Here is a 16829-nt window from a genome sequence, read left to right as displayed (position 1 = left end):
AAATTACAGTAACACAAATACGTAGAAAGCGTTTATTAAAAATAAAAACTTGCCTTAAATAACAACAATAACTCAATTATTTTACCTACCTGCAAGGTGGCAAAAACATTGAATCCTTCATGAGCACAGATCCAGAAAGCAGGATATACCAGCATCTTGCAATAGTTTCTGAGCTGTAAGAAAAGAAATCATGGATATGTACTTCTCCTTACAGCACCTTAGAATTATATTATCCAAAATATTATTGCAGTAAAATAATGGTTTATTGTTCTACCAGTTTAATATAAGAACCTGAGAACTCCAACTGGACCAGGATTTTTTTTTATACATTCACATAAGAGATGTTTCTTACACTTTACATTTTGACATGTAACTCAGTTTAAAAATTTACTTTATTAAAATGAAATTTTAAGCAAAAATGTTTTATTCCAGTGAAAGTATGCACAAAGGCTATAAATACAGGACAGCACACAACCCCACACACAGATATTGACCTGCTCCTGGAGCAGGTGTGTGTCACACATAGCCACCACACCAACGAGCAGGTGGCATCTCTTTTATACTAGGGTGTGCTGGAAGCTGTGCCTCATACAGAAAGCTAGGATTAACTATGAGATGATAAATATACCATAAGCAATGCTAAAAATATGAGGGAAATAAAAGTATATTTTCCTCCCAGGAAGAGCCTAGAGAACAGTAAGCTAAAATACCAATTTTTGCAATGTGCAGGGACGGGGTTTGAGCTCCAGCCCTGTCCAGCACAGGCTGCTCCGTGCAGGCAGTGCCAGCTCCAGGGATACAGTGCCACCTACTGAGCTGAGTGTCACCAGACTGCAGAGGGGACACCGCCTGCCTCGCCATTGTCACCTGGTGTCACTGACACACACACACACACACAGATACCCCTCTGCTGTCCCTGGGGCTGGAAGGTCGCGGGCGCCTCTCAAACACCAACCCTGCACTGCTGCCACAACCACCGCTGCCATTGCTTTCAACCAATTACTGACACGGACTGAACAGCAAATGACATATAACAACATGCAAGCATTGGGTTTGCCCACATTTCTGCAGAAGAACTCCAACAAGTGCTGGGTACTCACCAAAAGAGAACTTGGTTGCCCTTGTACCTCTCATAGCGGGCACTTGACGACATTATTCTGAGGGAAGAGGAAGGGAAGTTTAAATTCAATTTTAATCCCCAAAGATCATAAGACATTAATCACTGCATTTCAGTCGAATCACTTTCAGGCTCTAAGACCACAAATTCAACTATTTCTTTTATTCTAAACAAAGGATGTGCTTAACTGGAAAATTCAAATTATTATGGTGCTCTTCATTATCCAAACAGATAATATACAGCATGTTTTCCAAGGGTTTAAATCACTCCCACACATTGGAATTACCCATAGCAACAGAACTGAAAGGAACTAAAATACTACCAAAGCACTTTTTGTGCTTTGTTGGCCTTCCATTTTATGGATTCTGAGACCATCAGAATGTCTGAAGCATTAAAAAACTTTTGTAATCTGGAGTTAAGACAGAGCACTGTCTACACAGTAGACAAATGGGAAGCAAATGGGAGTAACCTCTGCCTTCCTTCTTAGAAGAGCTAATTAGTTTAGATTCTGTGCTACATTATGGCAGTGACTTAACTCAGCAGTGGATTTGGCCAATACTCTGCCACCTCAAACTGCAGGCAGACAAAAGCTCTGCTTAGCTCCACAAAAATGCAGATGTCATAGATGTAAGTGTGCTAAAAAACACACAGTGCAGAGTACTTCACCTTAGCTGATGTTCCCTGAAGTGTGATAGTATGTCCAGCCCATGAAGGAAAGAATAGATAGTATTCAAGTCCTAAAACAAAAAAAAAAAAAATCACATAAGCAATCTCATTCACATCTAATCACTCAGTGTTACTTTTCACATTCTGCACTAAGTTACACCGAATTATACAAAGCCCAGATAAATAGATAGGTCAGGACACACATAGACTTGAAGAACCCTGTCTACACTTGAGCTGTGGCAGTGAAAAGAGTGAAGTGTAACTGATGCATAACCACTGACCTGAAAAAAAAAACATTAAAAAAATCTCTGAAAATATTATTTATGTTAATGGATACAGCAGCAAGCAACACATGGAATAAGACAAATAGAGCAGGCCTGTTCACCCAAGGACAAAAACTGTTGAAACCTTCTAAGATCTCTTTAAAGAAGGAATTTTTCAAAACCAGTGAAAAACCAAAGCCACTGTATAGGGTGCAGAGAACCACCAGAGTACCTTTTCATAGCAAAGGGGTTCTATTTAGAGGGGAAAAACTCTTTCATGTCTACCTCAGACCCAGCTGGCAGGCCCACTACAAACTACACCATCCTACTGCCTCTCTTGCTCAGCCCAGTCCAGGTCTGGAGGGAACATCAAAAAGTACCCAAAACACTCTTGGCAAAGATGAAAACAGTAAAGCTTTAGAGGTCTCTCACTCCTACTGCCACTAGTCAATATCACATCAGTGTCACTAGCAACCACAGAAACAAAACTATTAAAACATGAAGATTATTTTGCTTTATAAACTGAACTTTACATAGAAGCTGTAATTAGGAGATACAGCTGTTTAAACCTCTCACCAGACAGAATCCTCTTTAGTCACAAAAATATCTGTGCTGATGGTGCAGACCACATGGCAGGGGACAGCTCACTAGGGCTATTCAGCACTTAATTTACTGTCCTGAACAGGTGGGCAGTTAGAGCCAAACACACACACAACAAAATCATTATACACCACAGGGCAGTGTCTCCAGCTTGGCCTTGGAAGGTATGTTCTGAATTTTCAAGTGCTGCATTTATCCAGTGTTTACATAAGATAAATCAATATGAATGCTGGTCTCAGAATTTACAATGGATTTACTTTAGAAAAGTTCTTTGGCTTCATAGTCCACATTTAGCAGCATAACTGATATGAACTGTTGCATCAAATGAAAGGTCAGACATAATTGCAGACCATGTAAAACCAATAAAACTCTGATTTTTTTTTTTTAAATGTCATTACCAAATCCCATTAAAATTAAACAGAAGGCCTGAATTTGTAACACATTTACAAAGCACTCATTTCACACAGTCCAATCTCATTTTAATCATGCAAGCTGCCACAAACATGTTTTTGTTAGTGAAACCATCCAGGAGCACTACGGATAGACTCCAAGCACACTACAGCCTGTCAGAGGTGGGCACCTGGCAGCCAAAGGGTCATTTCAGATAACCAACAGCTCCTGTTTCTGAGCTTTCCTGTTTCTGAGCAGGGAACTACACCAACTTCTCCACCTGAAAGCATCAGGCACAGAAATGCAGCAACTATACACTCAGACCATATAGTGGCTTAGTAGTTAATATTATCTGATTCTCCCAGGCCAAAAGAAGGATATTCACAACTCCTGTCAAAGTTGGGTAGCCAGAAGAGAATCAGTATTTGGTATCAAAGCTGAATTTTTTAAGTCTTCATAACTCATTTTGTCTATATAGGTTTTCCTATATTTTCCAGTACTTTTTCACATAACTGGGACTAAGATGTAACAGAACATCTTGACAATGTTTTAGATAAGCAGTTCTGTAGCTATGAGTTACAGAAAACTGTAAGCAGAAACAAGAGCCTATGTTCCCCTTTTATTCACAAAGTTTTTAACTTCTGCATATGAAAAATGACCACATCCTGACTTGTAAATTATTCTCTACAACTCCCCAGAATGCAGCAGCCCCTTTGCAATTTCACTCAGCCTGGAGTGACTCCTGCACTCCACCTGCAGCACTCAGGACTGCTGCACTGATCCACTGAAGAGCCTGATGATCAAACAGTTGGCAAATATAAGGGATAAACATTTGCTTAAAGGGATACATGTCTGGAAAGCATCCCCAAGTCCAACCTCATCTGTTGAGCAGCAGCAGCAGAGGGAACAGCTGAGCACGGCACAGGGAAGGCAAAGGCTCCTATTCCCTCACCCTGCACAAGGCATTTAACTTACACTGCCCACTACTGCTGCTCTAATGCTGATAAATAACAAACCACATGATAAATGCAACTCACTACACAGCCAGGTGGTGCATCAACAAGCTAAACACAACAAGCTACACACAGCAGTTTCTATAGGTGGTTTCAGATCAGGATTTGTAATGCTTTCCCTAAAAATACCTGACTTTTAAAGCAAGCCCCTCTTCCCAGTCATGCAGAGAAGGTGATTCTGGGTGCCACTGAGCAAAAGAACAACGCAGCAATCTCTGGGAAGGGCTGTGAGGTTCCTCTTTCTGCCAGCACCTCAAATATACCCATCCAATCTGTTTTCCATGTCTTGGTAGAAAGCCTTTTTTGCTTGTTTGAACACATACAACCAGGGGTAGAATTGCTCCTCTCCCTCAGGTGCCACTTCAGATTCTAACACAGGAGGGGATAGTGCAAGTGGTGCATATATCCCAGGTTTTCCCAATAAAATGAAAATTACCATTACCTATGAAAATCAATCATAGTTTGTGAAGTTTTCTCTATACTTCCAAGTCATTTCAGACTAAGTGCTTAAAATAGCACTGAAATTACATTTCCCAGACTATATTTAGAGTCTCACTCTATATCTTTGCCCACAAGGAACATCAATTAATCTGAGGGTGGCGGGACATGGGCAGGGGCTGTGGCCACCTTGTGGACAGAGGCTGAAGTCCAGCTGCACCACGCTCTCAAAAATCCTCCTCCCACAGAGCTGAAAGCACTTCTTTCTCTAACTCAAAGTTTACAATAGCTTATAATATTATTTTCAGTTTTATTTTTAAAACCAGATTTATTTCACCACAGCAGTTATAAACAGTGATCAAGCATAACCTCAGTACAAAGGGCAGAGATCATTTTCACAGATACTTTCTGATACTCACTAAGAAAACTGATGTCAAAGGGCAACATTCAGCATCATATCAGCAGAACACAAAACATTTGCTGGAATTTTACAGCCCCTTTCCACATCCTTCCGTATAATCTCTTTACTTATTTTTTCTGTCAAAATCCAACTGAGACACAACTATTGATGAAACACAATTTCTCCACACGCTCTAAGCTAAAGAACAAGGTTAGAATGAATTTATTTTGCAATCTTTTCTTCAGAGCTTTTCAGCAGCTGAAATAATAGCTGAAACTGCAGCACAGGATCTACCTGCAAATGCTATGCCCACAACAGATTCTTCAATCTCTGACAGAAAACAACCTTGACTAAGGTTATTTACAGAGAAAGTAACTCACATTATCTATTCAACTAGCTAAAACTGCAGCTCCAGCAACTCAAGGGAACGTGGGAAACTGAGCAAAGAGTAATCAGGCAGTTGTTAATCCTGTGAGAAAGGAGATTTTCTATACCATAGAGAGGAAACATGAACACCGCAACCGCAGTGATCCCTCACCAAGCTGCCCAGGACAGATCATTCCCTGCCTCCAGTTCTCACAGCAGATGTGTTTAAAAAAAGCAGAGGCCATCTGTGTCTTCAAATGATTCCCATGGCAGAATACAGCGTATGAACAGCGTGGGCTGCAGCAGCAGAGCAGAAAGCAGGGGATGGATGGCTCTGAGGATGGCGCTGTTATCACAGCACTGTGGTCAGCAGCAGCCTCAGCTGCTCGCGGCACCAGATTTATCATTCCAGCACACACAGCCTTCAGCAAAAAGCTTAACCAGCTGCTCAACCAAAGGCGGTATAAAAACACAGAGATTGTAGTGACAATACCATGTTGTATAAATATATATTCTTTTATAGCAACATCCTCATCCCAATATAGTTAGAAGTGAGCCACCTGAACACCCAGACCACTTCTCATTTTCCCTGCCAGATGCTAACTCTCAGATATACCAAAAGAGGGGAAAATAAAAGAAGCATCAACTAAACACTCACACTACAAAAGTAAAGGGACCAGCTTATCCCAACACATTTCTTTGAAAATAATTCACTCCTATTTTTTTATTGCAAGGACGGTGAAATATTAGTTTCTTAATTGTAAGATGTAACTTTTTAAAATAAAGAAGTAAGTACAGTCAGCCAGAAAAATCATGAGAAAAATATAATCCAAACTCAAAGTTGCTGAGGAAGTGGTGGTCACACTTAAGTTTCATTATTGGCATCTTTTTAAAATACAACTAAGATCTGGATGTTTCTGAACAAGCACCAACAGTACAGCAGCACCAATGACAAGCAAAACTTGCAAGTAGATATAATTTCCTTTTGCTTCACCCTCTTGTCACCCAGTCTCTGGCTTTTAATCCAAGAAACATCTTTACAAACTTGGAACAGTGGTCTCGAACATGGAGTTCTGACCACAAAGTTTCCCAACCAACAACAAGTCCAGGCAGCACAACTGTAATTCACATGACCTGCATCCAGATGCTTTAAGTCCACAACGAGGTCCAAGACAAATCTTACTGCAATGTTAAAAGCAGGAGGTAAAAGGGGTAAAAGCAATGGAAAAAAAAGAAAAAAAAAGAAAAAAAAGAAAAAAAAAAAAAAGAAAAAAAAAAAAAAAGAAAAAAAACCCCAAACCCCTACCCAAAAAAACCAAACAAAAACTAAAACCAATTAAAAAAATAAAAGCAGCTCTGAAACAAGGAATGGAATGACTGCATCAAAAGCAACTTTGCCCCTCAAAAACACAAAACAAAAAACTAATGCTTCACTTTATGTGACCCCAGCCAGGTGTTCCAGTGACATATTATTATTACTATTATTATTAAACACTAAACAGGAAATCTGGTCTATTTCTAAGGATAATAAATTGTTCTGAAATTACCTCATAGTTGTAAATTCTGATTAATCTCACATAGAGACAACCTCAGTAATTGCAATCAGGTATTAGGGATGCTGAGGAAGTGATAAACCCCCAGAGACTCCTCTGAGCACTGCCTGTCATGTTGTGTCCTTCATGGCAGCAGCAGAGTCAGCCCAGATCCGGAACAGCTGGAACAGCTGCATCAGCCCCTGGCCAAGGGACAGCTGCTCACTGCAGCATCCAGGGATGCTCCCAAATCCCAGCGAGCCTGGGCCGCACAGATACCCCAGATCCACCCTGAACCTGAACCAAGGGCTCCCAAAGAAAGCAGACTGGCAAGTGTTATTCAGTCAGACAGGAGTTTTGCTCAGGGAATGAGAAAAGAGCAGAACCTGCACCAGAGCACCAGCACTTCAAAGCTGCAAGTAAAACCAGCTGTGTCAGCAAGTTGCAGACAGATTGCTCTCACATGCAAACCTGTCCCAAAGAGCTGCACAAAACCTGTCTCTCAATCCATCCCAAACACATTAAATTCCTCCTGCAAGAACATATGCTTGGCTCACTCAAGGCTCCCCAGAGCCAGCCCTCGCAGGCTGCCGAGCCACCCAGGATTCCCTGGGTCACACAAAACCTGCTTCTACAAAAGCACAAAGGATGACTGATGGGATTTCACATCCTTTCCTTTTCCAAGCTAAGGCGCTTGGCAGGATGCATATTTTATATGTTTCAGAGCAAACAAAATATTAGTATTTTCTAAAGATTTTATGAAGATTCAGTCATGTGACTAAGAATATACTTTAAAAGAAATAGACATACATTTCTGCCTTTGAACCAGCAGTTAAACCATATGGCAACAGCTTCCCAAATTCCAATGGCACTCAAAAAGACCATCATGTACAAAATCCTCCAGGTACAAAATCCTCCAGGGAAGGAAGCTGCATGGTTGAAAGGTACTTTTCTGTTTGTGTGCTGCTTAGCTTCTTGTCCCTTTCCAGCGCTCTGAGCAGAAACAAGGCTGGAAACAAACTCCATCAGAATCAAGCACTCATCTGGTTTCAGGACAAGGATTTACACAGCCTCTTGGACAGTGTCTGAATTTCTCTGTATTAAAGTTGTTATTTAAAGTGCCCAGATTTCAGTAAAGCAAACAGAGGTGATTCCTGGAGCACAGAGCACAAGCTGTGTAAGCTCTAAGTGGGAGGCTCCCTCCAGCCCAATGCCATTACTTGCTTCTCAGTGATTCAGCAGGCTCCTTATACAGATTGAATGCAGCTTTTATTAGGAATCCTGTCAGGCTCAATAAAGACTTTGTCACCCTTGGGGAGTGGGGGGGTGTAGCAGAAGAGAGGAAATGTTACTCAGCATGGTTTATGGTTTTCATTGCTTCCCTTCCTGTTGCTTCATCGAAGGCTGGAATCCGTGCTGTTTCCTTTAGTTTCTGTTTAAGGCCAATTTAAAAATAGTACTCCCAAATTCTTTCCTGATACTGTAATACCAGAAATAAAAACACAGAAACATGTTGTAGTTCACTAATCCATATTTTACACATTCAGATATCTACAGAGCAAATTCACCAACTTTAGGGATGCTGGTTCAAGGAGCCCACCCTACACACTGTCAGCTACCCCCAAAACTTGTGGGAGCAACAGAAAAAAATCCACTTAAACATGTGTAACAGAGCACACAGCTCCTAAACTAACAAGAACATGACGAGATGAACTGGAAAGCAACTCTTCCATCCTAGCTTATTTACTCTTCTTGTTCAGTGGCATAGACATTGGACTTCAATAAAAATGCAAGTGATGCAATAGAGTATCAGCTCAAAGCTCTTCATTTAAAGGAACAATTCCCTTTAAAGTAGCCTCCTATTTAGCCGGAGGCCACTTAAAAATAAAAACTAAATACAAGCACTGAGACACTATTAGGGAAGAGAAAGGACAGATTAGTCAGTCAGACAAATGAAAATTTTATGAATGAAGGACATTAAAGTACATTGCAGAGAATGGCAGAGTTTAAGCAGCATGCCTAAGGAATGAAGCTGCATCATTCCATGTAGGAAACACCACTAATTCAAAAAGCCTAATTAAATAACATTTCATAGAACATAAGAGCAAACTCCTGCATGATCTTATGTCACTGCCTCAGACTGTACACAGTAACATTTGTATACAACAAACTGGTTCAACCACTTCAGAGCTATATTCCATTACTCAGAAAAAAATGGCATGCATTTCATGAAGAAGCTGAACAATTTAAAATTACCAAGAACTTGAATTCTTTGATTTATGGACTTTCAGATGTCCCCAGACTCCTGGAGCCTATGTCCATCAGACAACTATGGATCATATCCTGACTATGATAGAGCACTCCTCCCTAAAATCTTCACTTCCCATTTACCTATACAAATGACAGATACTGGTTTTTCTAAATAAGGAAATGTCAGTCTAGTTATTATAGTATCTTTATATTAAATACTGTATGTATCTACATACAGGAGAAAAGAGATTAAGAGAGACTTCATTTCACTCTTGTAAACCCAGGGAGCAATTCCCATTGACAGCATCCATTAATAACAGTACAGCCACAAACAGAAAACTAAAATCTGGCTCTAAGTTTTGCAGACAGTAAGAAGTATCATTTGCACACTTGGATTTTTATCTTATTGTTTGTGAAAAAGTAACAAGTCCCTCAATGGGGCAATAGCTTCCTTATATATTATTTTCTAGTATTTCATTCTAACATACACATGGCTACAGGCACAGAGTTGCACTCCTAAGAATCCAACTACCCTTAAGAAAATTTGGAAAAGCCAGACCTTTAAATGCAGAGACTCAAGAGCCACTATTACAGCTTTTTGATGGACTGAAAATACCTCAATTCAATGGCGTACCTCTAAAAGCAAAATAAAAGAACTGAAGTCTTTCTACATGAAAATAAAACAAAAAGTTTCTCTACTCACCAATCATTCCCCACACCCAATCCAGATAAACACCTTCCACCTCAGAACCCTGGATTATGTTGATATAGGACTTTGGTAGAAAGAAAAACATCTAAAGGAATGAGGGAGGGGAAATTTTGTATTATTTTTACTGCTGCTTCATCAGAGAGTCAGCATTTTTGGAACCCTGACTTTGCCAGAGACAAAAACTTCCTTCGGAAAAGCTGATTTTGCAGAGTGAAATTGCACAGGCCCTGAACTGGAGAGACAGAACAAAAAATGTCACTGCTTCAAAGCAAGCAGCTCATGGAGAGTTTTGAGCATCTGAAGCACCATTCAGCCCTTTTCACAGCTAAGAATAAAAGCACAGCTATGAAAAACTGCCTTCAACTAAAACAGTACCACAAAGTTACCAGATACACATTACTTAATTTTACAATATCTTTCAGACTTAAATGCTGATAATAGAAAAGGAAGTTGCCTTTTTAAAGTTGTAAAACTTGAGTTTTCAAGTTCCTGAAGTTCAACAGGATGGGAAGCACAGAACATACAAAATTATCCCCTAAGAGCAAGACTTTATACCAAACATTTTTAAATAGTACAAAGATTGTAAAATCAGCCTCCTAACCCAGGCTCTTAAAAATCACCTAAAATCCACCAAAAACATAGGCGACTTCCAGTTCAATCAACACTTTGTTAGTCAAGCAGCTGACCACTTGTCAGAATTACCTACCTCCCTTCCAGAGGACAAGCATCCATCAAATAGCAATATTTCAGTTAAACCCTTTTGGTTGTAACTCCAAAAACATCAGCTCCTCTGATTCACAAAAAAACTCCCTGCTCTTTTCAGAGGAAAGCGTCAACGTCTGAAATGTTCTTTTCATGAAAAGAAGGAATTGTAGTAGGAAAGGCCAGAATACTAAAACATTTAGGGGAAAAAAAAAAAAAACAAGGTACACTCTTATTAAATTAGAAATTTGGTGCAGAAACCTGGGCATGAGGAGAGAGGAGGTGGAGGATGAAATCCAAAGGTCAGCCTGGGAGTGCGGCTGAGTGCGGCTCAGACACGTTAAACATCTGAGCTGGCACTCACACATGACTTTGCTCTTACTGCAGAAAATGCTCTATTTCTTGTTCTCTTTCCTCCCTCTTGGACTAGCAACTGCTGGTTCATATGTAACATATAAACACTCCACCATCAATGTTTTCATCCAGGTCTGCCCAATGTATCTTTGCAGCAAGTGAATAACTGAGCTCCCATTCTGCAGCTCAACAGGTATCTCACAGAGAAGGACTGACAGACACAATAATTGCACTTTACTGTAGCTTTTTTCCATCATATTGATTGTCAGAATTCCATACAAATGATTAAGAATATTGTTATTTTTCTTATGGCACATTTACAATTTTTCTGTGCGTAATTTCTCACTACTTTGTGAATTCAAGCAAGAAAAGATCGTGTCTGTCCGGAAATTAGGTCCTGCTAAATAAATAATAGTGAAGGCAAAATGAGATCTTTATCAATATTGTAATTTAAATTACCCACTCCGTATCTAGGTAAGCAAGAGGAATAAAGCTATATTAACTGCCTAAAAATGTTTTGGTGCATCAGTAAAACAGGAAGAGAATTATGAGATTATAACTGAGAATAAAATATCACACAACTGTAATGCTCTCCTACAGTTTTTCTGGGTTTTTTTTTCAAAAAAGTCACTGAAAGAAAAAAGAAAAATCAACCTCCAGCTACTTAATTCCCATAATAATGTCATTATGAACTATGAAGGAATTCCTGTAGTGGACAGCAGTAATATGTTCATCAGTAATTCCTTCTGCATCCTGGTATTAGGATACCCAAGCATTAGCAAACAGATCAACCCAAGAAAGTTACTGCAATGTATAGGAGGCAATATTTCTTAAAGAGTCTAAATTATCTGAACATAGATTCCCACAAACTTTACTAATACCTCAACTACTACAATATCCTCTCACATGCTGAGAAAAGTTACCATGCCTGTTGTTCACTGTGTCCATCCAGTGGCAAACATACTTATATCCCTCATCAAAGAAAAAAGGATTAATCAGCACCTCTTTGCACCTTTGCTCATAGCAAAGAATTAGCCAGATTTACCTCACTGCAACATTTGAATGTAAATCTCCACAGCAGAACTCTAGGAACTGATGCTCTGCCACTTTAACATCAACTTTTGTATTTCTCAGCAATACCTGTGCCATAAATCACAAAGAAGCTTACAGATCCAAACTGAGGAGTTGTGTGTGTGTATATATATATATATATATATATATATATATATATATATATATATATATATATATGCATATTCATCTAGCTAGATTTAACAGGTTTCTTGTTTGAAATCAAATCAAATATATGTCAGAGGTACAGATACCTGTGCACTTCCCCAGTCATTACATTGATCACTGATGCATAATGTTACAAAGGGAATAATTCTAATTAAGAAAATTAACAACTTCAACATTAGGAGGAACAACAAACAAGCATACCATTAAGAGACTGAATCAACCATAAGGTAATACTGTTAGTCAGGAATTTCTAGCTCCAAATCCTGCAGCCTACCCACCAGGTACCCAGCTTCACAAAGTGCAACAAACTCGTGACTAACATCCACAGAACTACAGACAAGGTGCCAAGGAAGTGTCTCCTCCACCTCCACACTAAATCAAACAGGTACTAATTGATAACACGTGAGACATTGGCTCCTTCAGCTGGGTTGTACAATAGGAGATGTATGGAAACCTCTCCTCCATTGAGCCATTCAATCCTCAGGCAGACCAAAAACTCCAGAGGTTACAATCAGCCTTGACTACAAGACCAAAACAAGCCAATTCTACCACCTTCCTCATTCCTAGGAAACCATGATCAACACAATTTGTAATGTACCACACCAGAGATTCCTCCAACCTCCTGCTCTTCCAGTGTTAGCCAACCACAGCCTCTATGGAAGCACAACAAACCCACTTTTAAACAAATCAAGGGTCTCACCTAAAAAGGAGACTTCTGTTTTAAGACAGCAAAACTACCATTATTTACTGAAGATGAAAAAAAAAAATCCACCCAACTAATACAAAACTTAATCTGAGCAAAGTTTGACTTATAAGCAGCAATGCAATGCCCTCCTTTAATATTGCAACTTTGACTCATCAGCTCACATTAAAAGAGAGATCCACACAGGGTGATGAAAGGCAATGTCTGGACACAGCAGCAGAATATTTATTACACCACACAGCCTCTGGACAGTCATGCCTGCAGCCATGGAGAACACACACCCCAGATCACTGTCCCCCCAAGTGCAGGAGAAACAGAAGGACCTGGTGCTGCAGCTCAGACATTTTACATAATTACACTGAAATTTAAGACATCTCTGTTGTGTGTTTTCTTGAAAAGCTGTGCATTTAGTGTCTCAGCCTTTCACTCAGGCAGCTGGTCCACTGCAGTACTTAGCAAGTACCCTCAGTCCAAGTGTTGGAAGGAAAGGAAGACCTGTTATCTAAGGCTTCTCACTTTATTACATCAGCATTCACAACCATGAAAGCTATGTAATTGTATTTCATATAAAAATGCATTTTAAAAAAAATTCTACTAGGGTCAAACCAGAGCTTGGGAAAAATCACAGCAACATTACTGTTCACCAAACTAAACACTGAAGTCCATGGCTTCAGATTCTACAGAGCCACATTTGCTGCATTTGAGAGACCCAAACTAAATGCAAGGGAAATTCTCAGTTTTTCTTAAAAACAAGGCTGTACTCAGCTCTGATAGGTTATGAAGCACCTGTTAAGCACAGGTCTGCTGTACTGCACAACTGCCTTCTACTGAAAGTGAACAGAGGAGAAACAAAAGAGGAAGAATTTCCTCTCTTAAGCTGTGGACTTCACCAGGGAACATATCCCAGTGGCTCAGGAACTGGGATGAAACGGTGGCCAGATATGCATGATAAGGCATCTTTTCTAATGATCACACCTGGATGATACCCTTTAATCCTCACATGAACTGCATGTCAGTTTGGAAGAACCAGAACAAGAAGACTTTGACAAACATGTTGGAAGTGACCTATAGTGGCGTCTACACAGGAGTTTGCTGAAGGAAGCTTTCCCATCCAAGAGAAGGAAAGCAGTAAACATGCTTGACAGAAGGTCTGTCAGCTTCCTTCCTACTTCAAATGGGAAACAGGAACAGAAACTTCTTCTGCAACAGTTGGAAAGAACAGTTCCACAGCCAAATCAACACAGCCTACTGGAGGCTGGACACATTACAAAGAATCCTGAAAATGTAGGATCAATAAATCAGATTTAAGTAAATAATCTCCCCACAGTATCTGGTGGCCAATGAAATGCACAACCCCTTGTGATAAGAGAACCATAAAGCTCCCAAAATTGAAGTGCAACAAAATCAGTACCATCACCTTTCAACACTAAACCCAGGAATGGTTTACAAGGACAGACCTCACTCCTCAGCTTCTTCAAATACAAACTGCGAAAGTGAAAACCATTATTACCACAGCTCTGGAACTCTCTCTTCATAGGAATTCATGTTTGGCCAAAAGGAACTGTATGTTGCGTGCAATGCAACACACCACCACAAGAATTCCTTCCCTTCAGATCATCATTCAAGGCTCATTAATGATCAATCTTGGAAGGACGGACTGCTTAAATGTCAATGCTAAACAGGCACAAAAAGATTACAAAGAGAGAATCCCTTAAGGCAGTTATTTATGTTCTTTTCATCAAGAATTTGCTACACTCTTGACATGCTAAAAGCTAACCAATAATTAGCAGAGCTAAGGAACCTCAAGAAACCAGATGCAGAATGCTAACTAATTTGTGCATGCTTCCCTCAACTCAGGGTATTTCCAAAATACTGCATTGAAATGCTCAAAAGAGGAAGAAGGGTGTATCACAGTATCATCAAACAAAGGAAAACCCTCTGTATTTTAAGCCTGAAGCCATTGAAACAAGAAGACCTCCAAGTTTTAAAAACAGCTTGTCTGGCAATACTAACATGAGCAGAGTTCTTTTACAGCAATATCAGGTCTCTTAAAAGGAGGGCATCAGAGCTCTGAACAGACTTCATCAAGGTAATCTCAATATACTTCTCAAGGAAAACTCTTTTTTGCACACGTCTGGCAAAATGTTTTGCACTTCCCTGCAAACTAGAAGTTCATCTGGAATGGTCCTGAGAAGTGTGCAGCTTCTTTGCCAGTGACAAGATCACCACAAGCCCCTTGTTAATACCAAGGGACTCATTTCCATCTAAAGACTGCCAGGTTTTTACCCTCCTGGGATGGCAGCATCAGCCACTGCACACAGGGTCATTGCAGAGCCACGGAGCAAAGAGCAGCAGAGTGTGATCAGTGCACTCAGCAGCACAGCACGCGTCAGACAGCTGCCTGCAGGGCTTCAGCTTCCTCACAAGTGGGGCTGGACAAAACCCGGGCACAGGCACCTCCGTTTCCTCTCACAGCAAACGTTCACAGAGCTTCTGTAAGGCTACTACTCTCCTGCAATTTATCTGCACTGTAGACAGATATCCAGCTCTCCTTACACAATGTGACACAATAAATTATTTTGTTAAAATAAACATTACAGGAAAAACTCCTGTCTGAAGCTTACACAAAGTAAAGTTTGGGTATACCACCTGAAGAGATTTTATTCTGAAAATCATTATTTGTTTTATAGTTACTTTTTTATTCACTACAATATTCTACAGCTTTAATACTGCTTCTATGAGGAATTTAACACCTACACATCTTGACTGCTTATCCTCCACCCTTTGCATTTTTGGAGAACAAAAGCAGAAAAGAAATGTGGTTTTTTTCCATTTGGCAGCTTTTCTGAATGCCAAGTATACTTGCAGTTCTCTCCCACCTCCTTCCACACCCTTTTCTGGCCCTTTCTCTCTATTCTAGTATCTCCAAAAAGTTCCTGTTGTAAGGTCAGTAACAAGGCAGTGGGCTCATATTCTAGGTCAGACTAAGCATAAAACACACTTTTACTACCTAACTAGTCCCTGAAATAAGTTTTTTTAATTCAGATACTACAATAAGAAATAGGTTGGTGGAAAAATATTACATTACATATTTAAACTTTAATTCATAAGTGAAAACTTTTAGTTAAATTATCACTCCACAGACAAAACTAAGTGCATGACCCCACTTCATGGGCAAAAGTATATATTAAAGGAAGTAAGTTCCAATAAAAAAATTCCAAGACTTCACCATAATTTCTGGTTTTACTCTCAGGGCTGTCACAGCTGTCACTAAAATGAAAAAACAGTTTTTCAGGAACGGTAGAAGCAAGTACAGGAAAAGTAATCTTGGAACAATAACATTTCACATGGTCCTTGGAAGATGACTGGGAACAGCTACCCTAATACACACTAACTCCACTTGCTCCTTTAACAGGATTTATATGAAGCAGAAGTCACATTACCTTCTGGAAAGAACCAAACCAATCCTATCTGGGAACGTTCCAGGTATGAGATTACCTGTCCCAGCTCCCCGTGTTTGCAAGGGGGGAGCACAGAGCAAACTGCAGGCACCCCCTGCCTGCTGCCCCCAGCTGCAGCTCTCAGGGTCCCACAGCTGCTCTGGAGCACTGTGTCCTCTGTGACAGCAATGGACACAAATTTGAGTCATTTTTCTGCCCCCTACAAGCTACATTTACTGCCACCCTACCAGCACAGTTTAGAGAATTAGGCCTTGAAATATCTGATCAATACCAGCGTATAACCTAATCTGCACAATCACATCAGCTGAGCCCTAATCCTGCACTTAGTATGAAGATTATCATGAAACAATCTGCTGGGATCTCTGGTTTTTAGTTACAATTACTTTGACCAATAGCTTGAAAAATATCTCTACATACTAGATGTGTAAGTTTCTAGTTTTGTAAGTTTCTAGTATGCCCTGAACCACAGAGTGAAAACAATGAGTTTGTTTTACAATCACCTCTCCAACATAAAAGCCTTATTTACAAATATATCATCAGTCCAGAAAACCCCAAAACCACTGAGTGAACCTTCTAAAGACTTCCTAGGAACAAAACATAAATAAAAAGAACAGAAAGGATGTGCA

The 16829-nt window shown here is 39.9% G+C and overlaps 1 protein-coding gene across 3 annotated transcripts in view; it reads right to left on the bottom strand.

Moving 5' to 3' along the window:
- Positions 1-16829, bottom strand: part of RAPGEF6 (Rap guanine nucleotide exchange factor 6) — a 122251-nt gene that overhangs the window by 95107 nt on the left and 10315 nt on the right. For all 3 annotated transcript variants that reach the window (XM_059483403.1, XM_059483404.1, XM_059483405.1), the window contains exons 2-4: positions 1784-1854; positions 1101-1157; positions 90-173 (exon numbers count right to left, since the gene is read on the bottom strand). In XM_059483403.1, coding sequence (XP_059339386.1) covers positions 90-173; positions 1101-1157; positions 1784-1854 — 212 coding nt within the window. The remainder of the gene's footprint in view (positions 1-89; positions 174-1100; positions 1158-1783; positions 1855-16829) is intronic.

Source organism: Ammospiza nelsoni, chromosome 16, assembly GCF_027579445.1.
Source record: "Ammospiza nelsoni isolate bAmmNel1 chromosome 16, bAmmNel1.pri, whole genome shotgun sequence".
NCBI classification, from domain to species: Eukaryota; Metazoa; Chordata; class Aves; order Passeriformes; family Passerellidae; genus Ammospiza; species Ammospiza nelsoni.
This window is presented reverse-complemented; position numbering and strand designations above follow the sequence as displayed.